Genomic DNA, 19,761 nt, shown 5'->3' with positions numbered 1-19,761 from the left:
GAAAGAAGAGATAGAAATCTTAGGCTGTTTAGGAATTATTTTTAAAGAGAATTTTTTATCCTTAAAAAAATACATTTGAAAAAAAAAATCTGTTTTTTTTTTAAATGATTTTTTTGCTTAAAAATAAAAAATAATTTTATATTCTTAAAAACGAAAAATATAGTGTTTTTAGATAATATCTTTTAGTTATTTTTTTTTCTTTCACTTATTTTCTAAGAGTTATTTTGAAAAACAATTATACAAATTTAGAGAATAATTAAAAATAAAGCATTACACACAAAAGTTATTATTTAGACATTTAAAAACATAGAAAACTCAAGTTCTTAAACAGACTTTTATTTTACAAAATATCAAAGAATGGTTTTCAAAAGCGGTTTTAAAAAAAATTATTCTCAAAAATTGTTTTTCACAATTTGTTTTTTAAAACACTTCTCAAACTAAGCTTTAGAATTATTTCACTAAGGTCCTCTAGGAATCTTATCTAGAAGAAAAAAAAAAATTGGAGTCAGGATCATTGAGAATTGTAACACTTGTAATATCTTGATTTTACATCAATTAATCTTATTTATAAGCTTCTTTAAGAAATCAAAATTCTACTAAAATTCTAATTACCTATCATGACTTTAATAATTAGCTACTACTATTTTAAATACTCCAACAATAACCGATCCTTTTTTAATTTTAACTAACATTAATCTTACTTAAAGTTTGTTTATTTATTTATTTCTTTTCTTAAATATACTTTAAAAGGTTTTACCCCATCAATTCTCTCTAACTTAGAGAACACAACTTTAACAAGTTAGATCCTTGATATAATAAATAGAAATTAGGTTAAGCTTATGAAAATCCATTATTGTAATCTATGCATTTTTCGTGATGTGATTTGCCTTGCCATTTTACTATAAATTTTTTATATCACCTTATGTAAAGTAGACACGAGTTGATCATAAAAAAGATGCTCAATCTTAGGACTTGGGGATAGGATTAGGTGGCATGGCAATTAAAGATCTAATTCTACCCTTACTTATCTTGATGACCATGGTAGACAAATAAATTTTCCATATTAAATATTACACTAAAATGCAATCTTAAAGAAAGCTTGGGAAAATTAGAAATTCTCACCCAATCCTTAGCACTCAAAATGGATTTGCTTGCTTAGTTTGAAGCTTTTGATATGTGTCGAGATAAAATATTTCTAGGTGTAAAAGAACCACTAGTAGATGACCTTATTGAAACTAAAACTACATATATTTAATATGTATATGTTGCATTTTTATAATTCTTAGTGCTAATTTTGATTTTCTTTTTTCCTCATGTCCTTTCATGTGTATTTTTGTATAAGACGTGCTAATGCATTATCATCGATCTTGACTAGTGCAAAAACGAGGTGATGGTACATTTAGTAATGACACATTGTATCTCACATAAAAGAGAAAATTCCTTAGGTAATTTTATGTCATCAGTATAAAAAAAAAAAAAAAAATTGTATTTCTATGGATATTCCTTACTTTCTCTTTAAACTTCTCCACTTCTCAAGCCATTTAAAGTAAAGATAATTTTAGTTTTCATGCTCTATTTTTCAAATTGACGTAACGAAAGATCTTCTTATGCCCCTTATGTATCAAAATATATGTATTTTCATAGTAATTATATATATGTAAATTTCTTTCTCTTCCCACCACATTATCCCTTTCCTCTTCACACCACATCTGGATAGACCTCCAACCGAGCCCAATCATCAACGACATTTGATCGGTCGATGGAAATCACTTTGCGTCCATATCAGCTTGCAGATATAGATGTGACTCATGGAATGGGCCTGTGACAATAAGGTGACCAGAAGTTGCAGACTGAGGCACCACTCCTCTAAGGACGATGCATTGAACTATCTGGAGGAGGATGCCATACCCCACCCATTGGTACCGAGCCATATGCTTGGGTGGCCGCCCAATTGGATTCATTTCCATTATGTCAGGTTCTTCCATGGGGAAATGCCGGGGAACGATCAGCTATGCTCTTGGATCAAAGTACTGGGGCCGAGGCATAACCACACTGGCCGTGAAAAGGGCAGTTTCAAGTTGATGTGAATAATAAGGCCTCACAGAGGGTATTGGAAAAGGCTGGGTTCCTCAAGGAAGGTGTCCTCAGAAAATATCTCTGTATCAATGAAGAAACTAATGATTTTGCTATGTCTAGCCTTTTATCCACTGATCCAATTTTACATTAGAACAGCATCTTTCTTCCTTTCTGTTGAAATAAGACTAGTTTTTTCTTTGGGCTCTAAGATCTGAAAATGGGCATGTTATTAGTTATGGATGGAAATAATGTGTAGTTTGGGGGCTATTCAAAGTCTTGATATCACTTGTTGCGCAATGATCCCATGATCAATACTCTAATTAATAGCTTGTGTTGAAGATCAGTCAATTTTCTATGATCCTCCAGGTCCAAAAATCAATCAAAAACCCTAAATTTCAACACCCAAACAAGCCATTTATCAAAAAATAGCTTCACCTCATGTGAACCCTGAATTAGTCTCATGGAACTTTTCCATTTTCATTCTTTTGTACATCCTTTTCTCACATCAACAATCAACCACTTTTTGGCAGGTAAATTACTAAAATTCAGTAACAAGCATCAATCAGATGGAAATATCCTAAAAAGCATGCATCAATCAACCACATTGTCCATGTAGAATTGGCACAAACATAAATCATGAAATACACAGAATCAAGGTTGGGGATCAGTAGACAGGAGACTATAAATCACCATATCTCTACATCTGCCCTTCAGAATAACGAACTTCCTAAGAACACCTTCTCTCTGGAACCCAACCTTCTCTAGCACCCTCTGCGACCCACCATTCTCCACATCCACCAGCGCCTCCAGTCTCTCCAAATGTGGCCACTCATTAAATATAGTAGAAGCCACCATTTTCACGGCCCTGGTCACAATCCCCTTTCCCCAGTACTTGGAAGCTAGCACATACCCAAGTTCACCTCTACATCGATCGTTGCCATTGTTTGCGGACACTGAAATAGCCCCGATCGCCTTATTGTCAAGGCAAATTGCTTTGAACCATGGGTGAGGAATGACGATGTTTTTTATATAATCGATACCAGCTTCCTTGGAAGTGTAAGTGTCCCAAGTGCAGAAACGACTCACCTTGTCATCTGTGGCCCAGACCATGAAATCATCTATGTCAGAAAGATCCAGCGGCCGAAGGGAAAGCTCTGGGGATCCCTCCTGGCCTTGTTTTCCATCCGCTTCCATGTGTAAGCCTTTGCTAAAGTCGATTGAAGTAGTCAAGCTTTGATGAAAGGCAACAAAGAGATGAGGTGTGGTCTCAAGCTGTTGAATCTATGGCTTTTATATAGGAAAAGTTTTCCAGGAGAGGTAGAGAAGTTGCCTAGAAATTGGATAAGAAATAAGGTCAATTCTAAAGAACCATGCGTGAGGTTGAGTGGTCAGCAAGAATGTTGATTTACAAGCAGGGCAACCGAAGATCATAGCCGCCTTAGTGGACGATTTCAGAGATGAGATGCTTGGCCCACAGGCCACACTCATGTGGGGAGCTCATGGCGTGTTACATGTTTCATAATTAGGTCGTGTTTCTATTGAACCAATGTATTACATTTACAAAATCAAAATTATTAAAAATATTTTAAAAATTAAATCAATTTTATCATTTCAATTAGACATATTTAAATAGACATTTAAGACAATATTTAAAATGCGACAGTAATTTTAAGAAATATTTTTAACATTTATAATACTTGAAAGATAAAATATTTTAAATGTTATAAATGTTATAAACACTTCTTAAAATTATTATTAAATACACTCTTAGTTTTTTGAAAACATCAAATGAAAGTAAAAAATATTAACTAAAATAATTTTTTTAATATTTGATTATATTATTAAAAAAAATACTAAAAAAATCAAATGTAATTAAAATTAGTTTAAAATTTATATATTTTAAAATTATTTAATTTTTATATAAAATAATTAAAATAAGTATAAGCATAAAAATAATATTTTATTTTTACTTTCTTTCTATTTTTTCTTTTTCTCAATGCATTTGATGTTTGAAAATTTCGAGGGAAAATATAAAGAAAATATAATGGAAATGAAAAATATAGTACGATAAGAAAAATAAAAGAAAATAAAAAATAAATTTAAAATCAATAAATTATTTTTATTCAACTTATTAATTTAAAAATAAATTTAAAACCAATAAATTATTTTTATTAAACTTATTAATTTATTTTAACTCATAAAAGATTAAATAATTTGAAAATATATAAATTTTTAATTAATTTTAATTTTTTTTTTTCCCCATAAAATAACCGAATTTAATTTTTTTTTAGTATTTCATTTCTTTTCTTAATACTTTTCTCGGAAACCAAACATAAGCACGGATCCCCTATCTGAATTTGTGTTTGCATTGCAAGAAGAGATGCAACTCTTGAACACCAACTTGTGCATCCAATCCTTCCATTGACACTCGTATCTTGTCAAGAATGGCTGCTTGCAACTTGGAAAATTGGTCATCCACCAAAATGCCTAACGCCTGGAGGACATGATACGTGTACATAATGATCTATCCGGTGGAATGGTGGTTTTAGGGTATGGGCCGGCCATATATGGTCCCCATCCAATTACTCCATCTTATATACATGCCTGGGTAACTGGGTTAACTCGGAACCAATCTTGAAATTATCGTGGGATTTAATGGAGTCCTCCAGAATCTCTCTCCGACCATTCAAGCTTTCCGATGTGGAGGACTTCATGTCATGGGCTGGTGATGATAGAGTAACGCGCTATGTAAGATGGAACACCATCACCTCTAGGGAAGAGGCCTTCAAGTATCTGAAGGAGGTGGCCATACCCCACCCGTGGCGTCGATCCATATGTTTGGACGACCGGTCCATCGGATACATTTCTGTGAAGCCTGAATCAGGCGACGACAGATGCAGAGCACATATAGGGTATGCGCTGGGCTGGGAGTACTGGGGACAAGGGATCGTCACAGTGGCATTGAAGATGGCTCTCTCTATTGTGTTCAAGGAATTCCCAGATTTGGTGAGGGTGCAAGCCTTGGTAGAAGTAGAAAATAAGGGGTCCCAAAGGGTGCTAGAGAAGGTCGGGTTCCTGAAGGAAGGGTTGCTGAGGAAGTACGGATTTAATAAAGGTGAGGTTAGAGACATGTTCATCTATGGCTTCCTGTCCACCGACCCAATTCCTGATTGATGTGGCCTTTACAAAAATCCTCATTCTTCTGCTTAAAGAGTATGAATGGGGTAGACAGAATATTTTTTTCAGTCTTCTATTCAGTTTTGCTTGTCCCTGTGGCGTGTAACGTGTTACATTTTCTTTTCCTGTTCTTGTTTTCTCGAACAACATTAGTCCAAGTGGGCCGGTGGAGTCAAGGTCTAGATTCTTTTAGCCCAATCTGAGCCCACATTGGATAGAACTATTGAAATTACAGGGCAGATGTTCAGTATTACAAAGGGCCAGTGACAAAGGCTGTGTGGTCAATGATCTGGGCCTGAAACAGCCCAAGCCCAACGTCTGAGTTAGGGGTGTAGAGGACTAGATTTCTATCCCTAGAGTAGGCAAAGTTGTGGGTATTGTTCCACCATGGGAGTTAAGATAAGAAAAGACGTGATGACGTATCCCCTTGGCAAAATTGGTATTGATTGATATTGTTACTAAAGAAGATAAAAATGGAAGTCTCAATAGAGATATTTGAGGATGAAGAGGACATTCAAAATTGGTTAAGTGAAATTAGTTTGAAGGTATTCAACTATTTTGCTTCCAACAAGGGTGTTTTGGTACCATGTAAACAAATTCAAAAGTGAATGGTATTAAGGTTGTGTATTTTTATTAATGCATATACAATGTTGTTGATCAACAAATCAATATCCATAATTGTAGTAGGTAGTGAAAGTCATTCAAAAGAATAAGGAAACTAATTGTAACATGTCCAAAAGAATCATGAATGAGTGTTCCTATAATTATGGTATATTAGACTTCAATTTAAATTCAAATCAGGTTTTGAAGTGAAACCCTACATGATTTAGGGAAAAAAAAATGAAAAATTTGCCTACATTCACCAAAATGTTAGGTTAAGTTTAGATTGATTGAATGAAACCTAATCAATTGGTATATAAAAAAAAAAGGTCTAAACCCAAAGTCTTAAGTTCAACTTAGATTGGTCGAATTCAGCCCACAATGTGGGGGCTATATCTCTTAAAAAAGGGAAAAAAAAAAGTTTATACATGTATAAAATCAAAGAGCCCGTCATAGATTATGATTAATAATCCAATACCTCCAAATTTAGAGATATAAACCACCTCATTAAGCATGTCATAGATTATTTAGATTTTATTTTTATATAAACAATGGACAAGAAACGAGGGGAAAAAAATATCATCAATAATCCAACTAATTTCAGCATTAGAGTGTCCATATCAAGCATATTTTCAAAGTAGTCTTTTTCAGGTCTAAAACATTTTGTTACTTGAAGATCCATCAACCCCAACAAAAATGATGTCTACACAAAAATATGGAAACAAGAGCATGTCTCACCCATAGATCTTAACATTTAACAATGTAAAGATGGTTCACATAAGTGCTACAAAGAGACACAAATATACATTTATATATACATAGGGTTTGTATTTTATTGCTGGATATAATTTTGAATTTTTATATTTTATTTTTATTGGATATTCTTTATTTTCTCTTTAAATTCCTCTACTTCTCAAGCCATTTAGACCGAGACTAATTTTAGTTTCTATGCGCTCATTTTCAAACTAGCACATAATGAACACTTTTTGTATTGTGTCTTCTCTAACTTAATTTTCAATTGGTGAAACTTCTTTTATTAGACAAAAAATCTTTTTATGCCCTCTGTGTATGAGAGTATATATATTTTCATACTCATCATGTTGAACTCTTCTAATATATATATATATGGAAAATGTCGTGAATCTTCTTATCTTTTCACCTTTAAGGACAACTAACAAACATTGCACTATAAGACTATGTCTTTCTATCATATTATCATAGTAATCACATTCTTTACTATGTTCACCTCCTCTTCCTTTGGATAATTTTCCAATTCCAGTTTAGGTTCTTAAGCATGAAAGTGTAAACCTTTGCTTAGGCATGCAACAACATAATGACCATGTACACCACACTTAGACCATATCCATGCTTATCATTTTGTCTCCAACGCTTATTGAAGTTTTATCCTTACTAGCATGTGTAGTTGACACATTCAAAGCTAGTTGATTGTTGCCCCTACTATTCATCACACATGAGTAGAAGTTTTGAAATTTGTTGTGCTTAAAGGTTTGCTTCTTAACTGATAGGAGAAAGTGCTCCTAATTTGTGGATTCTTGAATATCTAAAAACTCAAAACTTAACTTATCCATCTATTTTAAGGACTAACTAGTGGATAAACATCATTCATTGTATAATTGTGTGCAACTATCTAGAGGAAGTAGGATATCGGTCCAGCACAACACTCTGTTGGGAGGGATGTATATTTGAGAACAATGATTAATACTTTTGACATGTATTTACCAAAACTGTAGAGCATTAAATTGTTCAATTAGGCACATATATCATACCAACATATTCAACTAAATTTAGTATCACTCAGTGGTCAAAAGACGCATGGGAGATTTTGCCACATCAAGTTTAACTAATTTCGGGGGGTAGGTAGCCACTGCCGCGCTTTGTCTTCCACTCCCACTAGAGCATGGCGCACCCCAACCTAATGATATATAAACATTATTCATATCTCTGCATGTGAGTGTAAGCATTTTTAAACACTCGAATTCCAACATGGGCTGTGGGAAATCAAAAATAGATGATTAAATAAGAACGTCTTCTTTTGATGGTCATGATACATAGAAAAATGACACTTTTTTAATAACCTGATGGAGCAGTTGGGTGGGAAAGTGCCATGCATGACCACACTGGCCGTGAAAATGGCTGTTTCAAGTGCGTTTCAGGAGTTCCCGGATCTGGAAAGAATTGAAGGTATAGTTGATGTGAATAATAAGGCCTCACATAGGGTATTGGAGAAGGCTGGGTTCCTCAAGGAAGGTGTTCTTAGGAAATATCTCATTGTCAAAGGGGAAACTATTGATGTTGCTATGTATATCCTTTTATCAACCGACCCAATTTTGCATTAGAACAGCATCTTTCTTCTTTGCTGTTGAAATAAGACTAGTATTTTGTTTGGGTTCTAAGATCTGAAAATGGGCATGTTATTAGTTACTGATGGAAATAATGTGTTGTTTTGGGGCTATTCAAAGGTTTGATATCACTTGTCTATGATCCCATGATCAATACTCTAATTAATAGCTTCTGTTGAAGGTCAGTCAATTTTCTATGATCCTAGCTCGATGTCCAAAAACAATCAAAAACCCTAAATTTCAACACCCAAACAAGTCATTAGTGTCTCCTGTGAAAATCAATCTTCAAAGCCAAACTTCATAACATCTATGAAAAAATTGACCTCCAAATGAAAAACTCTAAATTACAAATACTTTTTTTAACTAAATAATCTATTGTTTTATTTGTTTTTCTATAAATGTAACCATAAATAAAAACATTAAGGTCTTGAATTATCTTCCAAATATCTTCTATTAACAATATAATAGAGTTAGGAATACTACTCTTCTTGTTATAACTATTTGTTACTACTTTTATAAAATCACCTTCTGTTTTTAGATTTAAGAACTCATTGTTCTTAACAACTAACGCATCATTTCTAAAAGTCATACATTATGTAGTAATTATTGACACATTGTTCATATGCCTACTTGCAACTATTTTTATTATACCATTAGAATCTCTAATAACCCATCAGATGCACTTACTTTCTACCCTTGAATCATTAAAATTTAATTTGAAATTTCCATTAATCAGAGGAATCCAACAAATCAATTTTTCAACCACTCAAGAGACATAGTATCTTTCATTCTGAAGATGAGATCAATCACATACTATCGTAGATTTTGAAAGTTAGAAGTAATTTTCTCAATTAGGATAGCAATGGCATAACCTAAAGAGGTTTGATGTAAATACATTTATTTATTATTGATTTAAATTTCATCAATTAGTATTCTTATAAATTTATTATATTTATAAAATTTAGTTTTTAAAGAAATTTTAGGTAAAAAGATTTTAAGCATGTATATTTAACAATTTTTTCTAAAAAGGAAATTTGATATATCAAATATATTTGTAGGAGTGTTAATAGATGAAATTTGAAAATTGATGTTGGCTTAATATATTTATACTAAACGTTAAAGGATATTAGCGACGATAGTTACACTCTATAAATTGTAATGTTTAAGTAATTTTTAATATTAATTATAAAAATATTTAAAATTAAACAACTAAAACATTAAGGACATTGAAATAAAGTTTTAGATTTTATAAAAAAAAATTAAAGAAAATATAAAGGAATATTTCAAAAGAATTAAAAATAATAATAAGAAAAATTATTAGAAATTTTATAATTTTTATAGCAAAAAATCCTTAAATTTTTTTAAAAAATTCCATAATTTCTCTTATAAATTTTGAGATTTTCAAAATAACTAAATATAAGATGTTTAAAATAAAATTTGTATTATATTACAATATTTTCTATTTTATTTTATAATAAAAAAATTATTTTAAAAAATAAGAAATATAAAAAAGTTAAAAATTAATATAAATAAATAAATTTATGTATATCCTATATGTTAGCTTAATAATAAAATATCAAGTGATATAAATAAGAGAATAGATAATTAATTTCACCACTTATTCTATCTCATATTTAGTTGAACATAGGATAGAATAAGTGTAGTCAACCAAACATAATATTAGACCATATTTTGTTAATAAGATATGTATATCATACAATATTATATCTTATTGGATAAGAAATGAAATACATATCCTAGTATATGTATATCATATAATATCCTAAGGTAATATATTCAATGGAATATATTAGGTTATATTATACTTATATATAATTTGTGAAATAAATAAAAAATAACATAAAACATATATTGTTTTTCAATTTTAAAATAAAATTTATATTACATTTCAATATTTTCTATTTAAAAAATGGAATTTCTCTTATCTCTTAACAATATTCATTATTAAAATATTTAAATTTTATAAGTAAATTTTTTTTATATTATGTTATTTAATATATACATATACATATACATATATATTAGTATTATTTTTTAATCATAAATTTAATTTATAATAAAAAATTATTTTCCTAATGAGTTTATAAAAAAATAAAAATTTGATTAGAAAAACTAAAGTTATGATATATGAGAAATGCATATCTTATATCTTAGCATAAGATCAACATATTTTATGTAGAAATGATATATATATATATATATATAAAAAAAGGTAATATATCATTATGTGAAACCAAGGTTTGGTTAATCTTGATTTTGATGATAACAAAATAAGGTTTAAAACTAATGATCATATTTCAAGTGTGATTAGGCAAGACAACTTCCAAAGTGGCAATCCAAAAACAAATCAAGCCAAGGAGAAATCATGAAGAAGAAGACCACCTCAAAGAGAAGAGTTTTTCAAGACCAAAGCTTCTTAGGATCTTTTTGTAAGGTTGTTGGTGCACTAGGACTTTCATTCATTTCATTATTTATTTATGCACCAAAATCATCCAAGAGTAATATTGTTTTAAATATCTTAAGAATTTGATGATTTCATGTTTTCAACTAAAACCTTATGTTAAATGATTTTCAAACTTGTGTTAAAAGATTTTAAGTTGAAAAAGGTTGAGTGTTGAGTCAAAAAAATGACTCAACCGGTTCAACCGGTCGACCAGTTGTGCTCATCCGGTCGAGGACCGGTTGAGGAAGGCCAAAAACTTTCTCTCTCTCCCAGTGGCCTTCTCTTCCCGGTCAAGGTTGAACCTCAACCGGTTGAGGTCCGGTCGAGATCCGGTTGAGGTCCGATTGAGGCCTAACGGTCACTTTTCCTAACAGCTAGTCAACCGATCGAACCCCCAACGGCTAGTATGACTTTTTTCTTCTATAAAAAGGCTCCAAACTTCATTGTTTCATAAGCTAAACCTTCCCAAATCATTCTTGATTATATTTGAGCCTTGGAAGAGTGTTTTTTAGTGCACCATTGTTTCATAACTTGCATATCTTTAGTGCACCATTCAATCCTAGTTTTTCTTGTATCTTTGAACCTAAAGTTTTATTACTAGGATTTTGAGAGATCATTATTTGTATATCTTTGTGAGGAATTTTCTCAAGTGAGGGGTATCACTTGAGAGGTTGTTCAAGAGAGGGATATCTCTTGAAGAAGTGTAAAGAGTGCTTGGAGCCAAAAGTCCAAGATGGTGAATTGGAACCATAATCCAATTGTAAAGAGATTGAAAACTTGGTTGAAGCTTCAAGATAGTGGAACCCTCACTCGGTTAGGAGGTTAAGGAGAGTGGACGTAGGCAAGGAAGTGCCGAACCACTATAAACTCTCGTGTTTGCACTCTCTCTTCCCTAACTCTTTTCAATTATATGCAATTGTGTTTATTTTGTTTATTATATATTTGCATATAATTGTCTCTTATTTTTGCATAGTTTAAATTTGTGAAAAATAGACCATCACCCTATTTACCCCCCCTCTAGGGTGATTACCATAACACATTCTACTTATCATATCTCATATTTGATTAAACATAAGATAAGATATAATATACTTCTTTTATCATATCTCATACTATATCCATTCAACCAAACATGACCCTATAGTTTAAATTGTATCTCATCTTTAATCTTATCTCAACATTATATCTGGTCAATTAAATATGACCTGAGACTACATTTAGTTAATAAGATAGGGTAGAATATGTATATCCTAAAATGTTATATCTCATTGGATAGAAAATAGATATCCTAATATATTATTTTCAATGGGATATGATATTTTTTTAATACACATATCTTATGAATATGATATTTTAAGGTAACATATCCAATGGGATGTACTATGTTATATTATGTATATATTTAATTTGTGAAATAAAAAAATAATATGAAATATACATTATTTTTAATGTTTAAAATAAAAATTTCATCACATTAGTTTTGAGAAAACAAAGGCTATGTTTAGTTAAGAAAAACACCCAAAGAGGGGGGGGGGGGGGGGGGGGGGGGGGGGTGAATTGGGTTTTTCAAATCTTTTCAATCATAACAAAATTAAACAAAATATAAGCAAAGTAAAGAGATAGAGTTGAGAGAATTCAAACTCGGGTTTATAATGGTTCGGCACTTCCTTGCCTACGTCCACTCTCCTCAACCTCCTAACCGAGTGAGGGTTCCACTAACTTGAAGCTTCAACCAAGCTTCCAATCTTCTTACACTTGGATTCCGGCTCCAATGGGCTCTTACACAACCTCTTCAAGATTCAACCCTCTTGAAGGCTTTAACACTCAGATTGTTACAAAATATACTCACTCAACCTAGCTTAAAGATGGCTCAAATACAAGGCAAAGCTAGGATGACAACAAGAGTGCACTAAAGGATATGCAAGTGGTGATTTAATGCACTTATGAAATAAATGAGAGCTTTTTTATCAAGAATAGGTAGGTGGGCTTTGAATGCAAGTGTTCTCTTGTCAATAAATGAAGTGAAGCTTTCAATTTATAGGTTTCTAAGCTCGGGAGTCAAAAACAGTAAAAGGCAACCTCGTCCGATCGAGCTAGGGGTCGACCGGTTCACTAGCCGTTGGAATATTTAATGCATGACAGGTTACCGTTGCCTCAACCGGACCTCGACCGGTCCTCGACAGGGAAGAGAAGGCTACTGGGAGAGAGAGAAGGTTTTTAACCTTCCTCGACCGGACGACCTAAACCGGTCGATCGGTTCCTCAACCCGTTGACCGGTTGGCCATAGCCTCGATTGGTTGAGCCTTTTTTGCCCCGAAAAACCTATTTTTTGATTCCTTTCTTTTCTAACACTTAGGCAAGGTCTTTAGGTAAATTATTAAGTCAATTTTGAAACATTTTGCCTAAGGTAAATTAGTTAAAAACTCGGGTTTTAATGAAGTCGACGTTTTAAAGAATAAACCGAGTTTTCTAAGATGCATAAAAACATATGAAAATCCTAAGTGCACTCATGCATTCATCTTACATTAGTTTCCTATGATTTTAAGTCTTCCAAGAGTCTCGATCTTGTATCTATTTGGTCCTTTGATGAATTTTCGAGTTTATACATGATATTCTTAAACTTTAAACCAATTAGTTACTTAACCATGGTTTGTTATCATCAAAACTTGATTAGGAGAACCCTTGGGCTAACAAGTTTTTATTCATTTAATAAATTAAATATAAATATAATATAATATAACATATTGTAGACCCCCACGTAGGGTCATTTTTTATGATACTTATTTGGCCAGGTGGAGCAGCTTCAGGAGGCCACGTGTTGCCTCTTCATTGGCTTCTGAAGAATCAAGTTAATGGGATTAGGAAGCCAGTGAGAAGATGACACGTGTCCAAGGAATCTGCAAAAGCTGCAGACCGTTTTGCCAGCTGCAGGGATCCTTTTTCTGGCCGTTGAGGAGATATTTTGAGGAGAGAAGGGAGAATGATTCCGGGAGCTGCGGAGGAGGATAGTTTAGCTGGAGAGGTGAGGGAGGCAAGCTAAGAAAAACAGAGCATGTTTCTGGAGAGAGGGTGTTGATTTTGCAGTGAGCAGGCTGCTAAGGAAGAGAAGGATTTCTTTTGGAGAGGTGATTGAGTTTGGAGAGCTTGAGAGGGAGGAGAGAACCAGAGGGAGGTGGAGGTTTTGAGAGATCCAACTATTTTTGCTTGAGGTAGTATTCAAGTAAGTTCATCACGTATCCTTTGCTTGGGGGAATTCCGGGAGCTCAGGTGGGTTACAAAGGGGCATTGGAGAATTTCGGGCAGCAGCTGGGAGCTGAGAGATAGGTTTTTTTGGGGAAGGAAAAAGAGAGAGACAGAGAGCAGCTGAGGAGAAAAATCTGAGGAAGAAGGGGGAACACACGGGAAAAAATGATTTATTTTTAGAGTGGTGGGCCAAAAAAATAAAAAATAAAATATGGAGAGTTGAAGTGAAAACGGGTAGCAGCTGGGCGGTATTTTGGAAGCGGATCGGTTCATGTTGGAAGGAGCATTTCCGGAGGAATCAATCTCCTGAAGCATTTGCCTCCAACAAAGATCTGGTTTGTTTTTTTCTTCACTTAATCTTTTAGGGCTTTGATATCTTTGAGCATCAAAAAACATTTGTGCTGCCTAGTTCTTATTTGTGCTTTGCATAATGGTGATTTTTCATGATATTGATGTTGGGTTTTTATCTTGTTTCTCCATGAATGGTTTGGTTTGGATTTGCTGAATGAAATATTACCCTCCAGTGCATTTTATGTGGCCACGTGCCATCTTTTTTATTTTATTTTTATTATTTTATTATTTTAATGTTAAAAGTTTTGTTTCTTTGATTATTTTATTTATTCTTTTTTACATATATATTCTCCAATAACTCTTTAAAATTTCCTAAATTTTCAAAGTTTCAAATTTATTTATTTTAAAAATACCATTCTCGAAATAGTTTTCTAAAATTTGATTTTAAATTTAGTTTTCAAAACTTTAATTCTCAAAATCCACTCTTCCAAAACTCTATTTTTTAAAAATTTAATCCTTTAAAATTCAATTCTCGAAATAATTTTCTAAAATTATAATTTTAAATTTAATTCCTCAAGATTCAAATTTTTAAAATTTAATTTTTTGAAAATTCCACAACTCCGAAAATTCCAAAATCCAGAATTTAATTTTTATTTTTATTTTTTACTTTATTTTATTTTATTTTATTTTATTTCTATTTTTTTATGCCACCTTCAAATAAATCTTTGAAACTCCAATTCCTTTTTATTCATTTACTTATTAATTTTTAAAAAATTCCATTTTTTAGATAATTCTTCAAAATTCCGATTTTCGAATTTAATTCTCAATTTCTGAAATTCCAATTTTCTAATTTCCGAACGTAATTTCTAATTTTTAAAATTCCAAATTCTCAAATAATTTTTAAAGTTCCAATTTCTTTCAAATTTAATTTTCGAAACTCCAATTTTCAAATAATTTTCGAGACTCCAATTTTCAAATAATTTTCGAGATTCCAATTTTCGAATAAACTTCAAAAATCCAGTTTTCTCTCGAGCAGTTTTAACTCCACTCTGATTTTCAAATAACCTTTTGTTCTTCTTGACTTTAAATAAGCAAAGATTAATTCCCGTAATTCCAATCAATGGATTTATTGGAATTAATTCATGCAAAATAAAATGGGCTTTGGTGGGGGCCCTACATACATGAATTTATAATTGACTGATTGATTGATTTATTTAATTGTCATGCATGATTGGTGCTATTCTACTCTATGACATGCTCGAAATTATTCCTTAATTGTGCACTAACCTCATTTTTATGGTAGCGCATTGATCGTTCGCGACCCAGGTACATATATTCTCGCATCACGGTCACTCCTTATACTTGTTTCTAATTCTCATACGTGCATGATTGATTTGAGTATTCATTGACTTTCTCATTGGTCGTCATGTCAGCTTCATTTTATTAGTAGAGTCCCGACTTTAGGGACTTAGAGGGGTGCTACGGTCTATACCGTACCTTCCCGATAAGTAACCTGACCCCCAAACCCGATCCGGTTTTTCGTAGATCACCTTTTCTAAATAAGGAATCACACTTAGGGTTTTTATTTCTTATTTTGTTTACCCTTTTAAAAATAAAACAAAAATAAGTGGCGACTCCAAGTCATTTTTCAAACAATGAATAAAATCAATTTTTCAAATAAAAATCGAGTTCGCCATCGAGTGGGAAACGCATGAGCCGAAATGCGGGGTCCACACATATTTAATTAGATATACGACCTTAAAATATCATGTTCGTAAAATATGTATATTTAAGGATATCATATTCCATTGAAAATAATATTCTATAATATATACTTTTTATTCAATATGATATAATATCTTAAGATATACATGTCTTATCGTATCCTATCTTGTCAAATGCCAACCAAACAGAGTCTTAGGGTTTAATGAGAGGAATAAGGGATAAAGTTTATGATAGTGATAATAAAATAAAAATATAAAGAAATAAGATAAGAGGAAAGAAGAGATAGAAATCTTAGGCTGTTTGGGAATTATTTTTAAAAAGAATTTTTATCCTTAAAAAATACATTTGAAAATAAAAATAAAAAAAAATCTGTTTTTTTTAAATGATTTTTTGTGCTTCAAAATAAAAAATAATTTTATATTCTTAAAAACAAAAAAAAAAATATAGTGTTTTTAGATAATATCTTTTAGTTATTTTTTTTCTTTCACTTATTTTCTAAGGGTTATTTTGAAAAACAATTATACAAATTTAGAGAATGATTAAAAATAAAGCATTACACACAAAAGTTATTATTTAGACATATTTAAAAACATAGAAAACTCAGGTTCTTAAATAGACTTTTATTTTACAAAATATCAAATAATAGTTTTCAAAAGCGGTTTTAAAAAAATTATTCTCAAAAATTGTTTTTCACAATTTGTTTTTTAAAACACTTCTCAAACTAAGCTTTAGAATCTCACTAAGATCCTCTAGGAATCTTATCTAAAAGAAAAAAAAAAATGAAGTCAGGATCATTGAGAATTGTAACACTTGCAATATCTTGATTTTGCATCAATTAACCTTATTTATAAGTTTTTTTAAGAAATCCAAATTCTACTAAAATTCTAATTACCTATCATGACTTTAATAATTAGCTACTACTATTTTAAATACTCCAGCAAATACTAATCTTATTTTAATTTCAACTAACATTAATCTTACTTAAAGTTTATTTATTTATTTCCTTTCTTAAATATACTTTAAAAGGTTTTATCCCATCAATTCTCTCTAACTTAGAGAACACAACTTTAACAAGTTAGATCCTTGATATAATAAATAGAAATTAGGTTAAGCTTATGAAAATCCATTGTTGTAATCTATGCATTTTTCATGATTTGATTTGCCTTGCCATTTTACCATAAGTTTTTTATATCACCTTTAGACACAAGTTGATCATAAAAAAGATACTCAGTCTTACGACTTGGGGATAGGATTAGGTGGCATGGCTATTAAAGATCTAATTCTACCCTTACTTATCTTGATGATCATGGTAGACAAATAAATTTTCCATATTAAATATTAGACTAAAATGCAATCTTGAAGAAAACTTTGGAAAATATTCTCACACAATCCTTAGCAATCAAAATGGATTTGCTTTCTTAGTTTGAAGCTTTTGACATGTGTCGAGATAAAATATTTCTAGGTGTAAATGAACCACTAATAGATGACCTTATTGAAATTAAAACTACATATACCCAATATGTATATGTTGCATTTTAATTTATAGTTCTTAGTGCTAATTTTGATTTTCTTTTTTCCACATGTCTTTTCATGTGTATTTTTGTATAAGACATGCAAATGCATTACCATCGATCTTGGCTAGTGCAAAAACGAGGTGATGGTACATTTAGTAATAACACATTGTATCTCACATAAAAGAGAAAATTCATTAGGTAATTTTATGTCATCAGATTTAAAAAAAAAAAAAAAAAAAATTATTTCTATGGATATCCTTACTTTCTCTTTAAACTTCTCCTCTTCTCAAGCCATTTAAAGTAAAGATAATTTTAGTTTTCATGCTCTATTTTTCAAATTGACGTATCAAAAGATCTTCTTATACCCCTTATGTATCAAAATATATGTATTTTCATGGTAATTATATATATATAAATTTCTTTCTCTTCCCACCACATTATCCCTTTCCTCTTCACAACACATCTGGATAGACCTCCAACCTAGCCCAATCATCAACGACATTTGATCGGTCGATGGAAATCTCCTGCGTCCATATCAGCTTGCAGATGTAGATGTGACTCATGGAATGGGCCTGTGACAATAAGGTGACCAGAAGTTGCAGACTGAGGCACCACTCCTCTAAGGACGATGCATTGAACGATCTGAAGGAGGATGCCATACCCCACCCATTGGTACCGAGCCATATGCTTGGGTGGCCGCCCAAATGGATTCATTTCCATTATGTCAGGTTCTTCCATGGGGAAATGCCGGGGAACGATCAGCTATGCTTTTGGATCAAAGTACTGGGGCCGAGGCATAACCACACTGGCAGTGAAAAGGGCAGTTTCAAGTGCGTATGAAGAGTTCCCAGATCTGGAGAGAATTGAAGGTATTGTTGATGTGAATAATAAGGCCTCACAGAGGGTATTGGAAAAGGCTGGGTTCCTCAAGGAAGGTGTCCTCAGAAAATATATCTGTATCAATGAAGAAACTATTGATTTTGCTATGTATAGCCTTTTATCCACTGATCCAATTTTACATTAGAACAGTATCTTTCTTCCTTTCTGTTGAAATAAGACTAGTTTTTTCTTTGGGTTCTAAGATCTGAAAATGGGCATGTTATTAGTTATGGATGGAAATAATGTGTAGTTTGGGGGCTATTCAAAGTCTTGATATCACTTGTTGCCCAGTGATCCCATGATCAATACTCTAATTAATAGCTTGTGATGAAGATCAGTCAATTTTCTATGATCCTCCAGGTCCAAAAATCAATCAAAAACCCTAAATTTCAACACCCAAACAAGCCATTTATCAAAAAATGGCTTCACCTCATGTGAACCCTGAACTAGTCTCATGGAACTTTTCCATTTTCGTTCTTTTGTACATCCTTTTCTCACATCAACAATCAACCACTTTTTGGCAGGTAAATTACTAAAATTCAGTAACAAGCATAAAAAGCATCAATCAACCACATTGTCCATGTAGAATTGGCACAAACATAAATCATGAAATACACAGAATCAAGGTTGGGGATCAGTAGACAGGAGACTATAAGTCACCAGGTCTATACATCTGCCCTTCAGAATAATGAACTTCCTAAGAACACCTTCTTTCTGGAACCCAACCTTCTCTAGCACCCTCTGCGACCCACCATTCTCCACATACACCAGCGCCTCCAGTCTCTCCAAATGTGGCCACTCATTAAATATAGTAGAAGCCACCATTTTCACGGCCCTGGTCACAATCCCCTTTCCCCAGTACTTGGAAGCTAGCGCATACCCAAGTTCACCTCTACATCGATAGTTGCCATTGTTTGCGAACACTGAAATAAACCCGATCGCCTTATTGTCAAGGCAAATTGCTTTGAACCATGGGTGAGGAATGACGATGTTTTTGATATAGTCGATGCCAGCTTCCTTGGAAGTGTAAGTGTCCCAATTGCAGAAACGACTCACCTTGTCATCTGTGGCCCAGACCATGAAATCATCTATGTCAGAAAGATCCAGCGGCCGAAGGGAAAGCTCTGGGGATCCCTCCTGGCTTTGTTTTCCATCCGCTTCCATGTGTAAGCCTTTGCTAAAGTCGATTGAAGTAGGCAAGCTTTGACGAAAGGCAACAAAGAGATGAGGTGTGGTCTCAAGCTGTTGTATCTATGGCTTTTATATAGGAAAAGTTTTCCAGGAGAGGTAGAGAAGTTGCCTTGAAACTGGATAAGAAATAAGGTCAATTCTAAAGACCCATGCGTGAGGTTGAGTGGTCAGCAAGAACATTGATTTAAAAGCAGGGCAACCGAAGATCATAGCCGCCTTAGTGGACGATTTCAGAGATGAG

General features: G+C 32.4%; 4 protein-coding genes across 4 annotated transcripts; 2 read left to right on the top strand and 2 right to left on the bottom strand.

Annotated features, from left to right (window-relative positions):
- Window positions 1-2,490: 2,490 nt before the first annotated feature.
- LOC117914273 (uncharacterized N-acetyltransferase p20-like) lies at window positions 2,491-19,602 on the bottom strand. The gene is made up of 2 exons (XM_034829527.1): window positions 18,900-19,602; window positions 2,491-2,676 (listed from the first exon to the last, which is right to left on the bottom strand). The coding sequence occupies exon 1, from the start codon at window positions 19,491-19,493 to the stop codon at window positions 18,951-18,953; it is 543 nt and encodes a 180-aa protein (XP_034685418.1). The 5' UTR covers window positions 19,494-19,602; the 3' UTR covers window positions 2,491-2,676; window positions 18,900-18,950.
- LOC117914272 (uncharacterized N-acetyltransferase p20-like) lies at window positions 2,631-3,438 on the bottom strand. The gene has a single exon (XM_034829525.1). The coding sequence runs from the start codon at window positions 3,268-3,270 to the stop codon at window positions 2,728-2,730; it is 543 nt and encodes a 180-aa protein (XP_034685416.1). The 5' UTR covers window positions 3,271-3,438; the 3' UTR covers window positions 2,631-2,727.
- Window positions 4,662-5,880, top strand: LOC117914276 (uncharacterized N-acetyltransferase p20-like). Its single transcript, XM_034829530.1, has one exon. The coding sequence runs from the start codon at window positions 4,732-4,734 to the stop codon at window positions 5,248-5,250; it is 519 nt and encodes a 172-aa protein (XP_034685421.1). The 5' UTR covers window positions 4,662-4,731; the 3' UTR covers window positions 5,251-5,880.
- On the top strand, window positions 18,103-18,474 carry LOC117914483 (putative [ribosomal protein S5]-alanine N-acetyltransferase). Its single transcript, XM_034829826.1, has one exon. It carries the CDS (start codon window positions 18,103-18,105, stop codon window positions 18,472-18,474), a length of 372 nt encoding a protein of 123 aa, XP_034685717.1.
- Window positions 19,603-19,761: the final 159 nt, after the last annotated feature.

The sequence above is a fragment of the Vitis riparia genome, chromosome 5 (genome assembly GCF_004353265.1).
Source record: "Vitis riparia cultivar Riparia Gloire de Montpellier isolate 1030 chromosome 5, EGFV_Vit.rip_1.0, whole genome shotgun sequence".
NCBI classification, from domain to species: Eukaryota; Viridiplantae; Streptophyta; class Magnoliopsida; order Vitales; family Vitaceae; genus Vitis; species Vitis riparia.
Note: the sequence above shows the minus strand (reverse complement) of the source record. Positions and strands in the feature narration are given on the sequence as shown.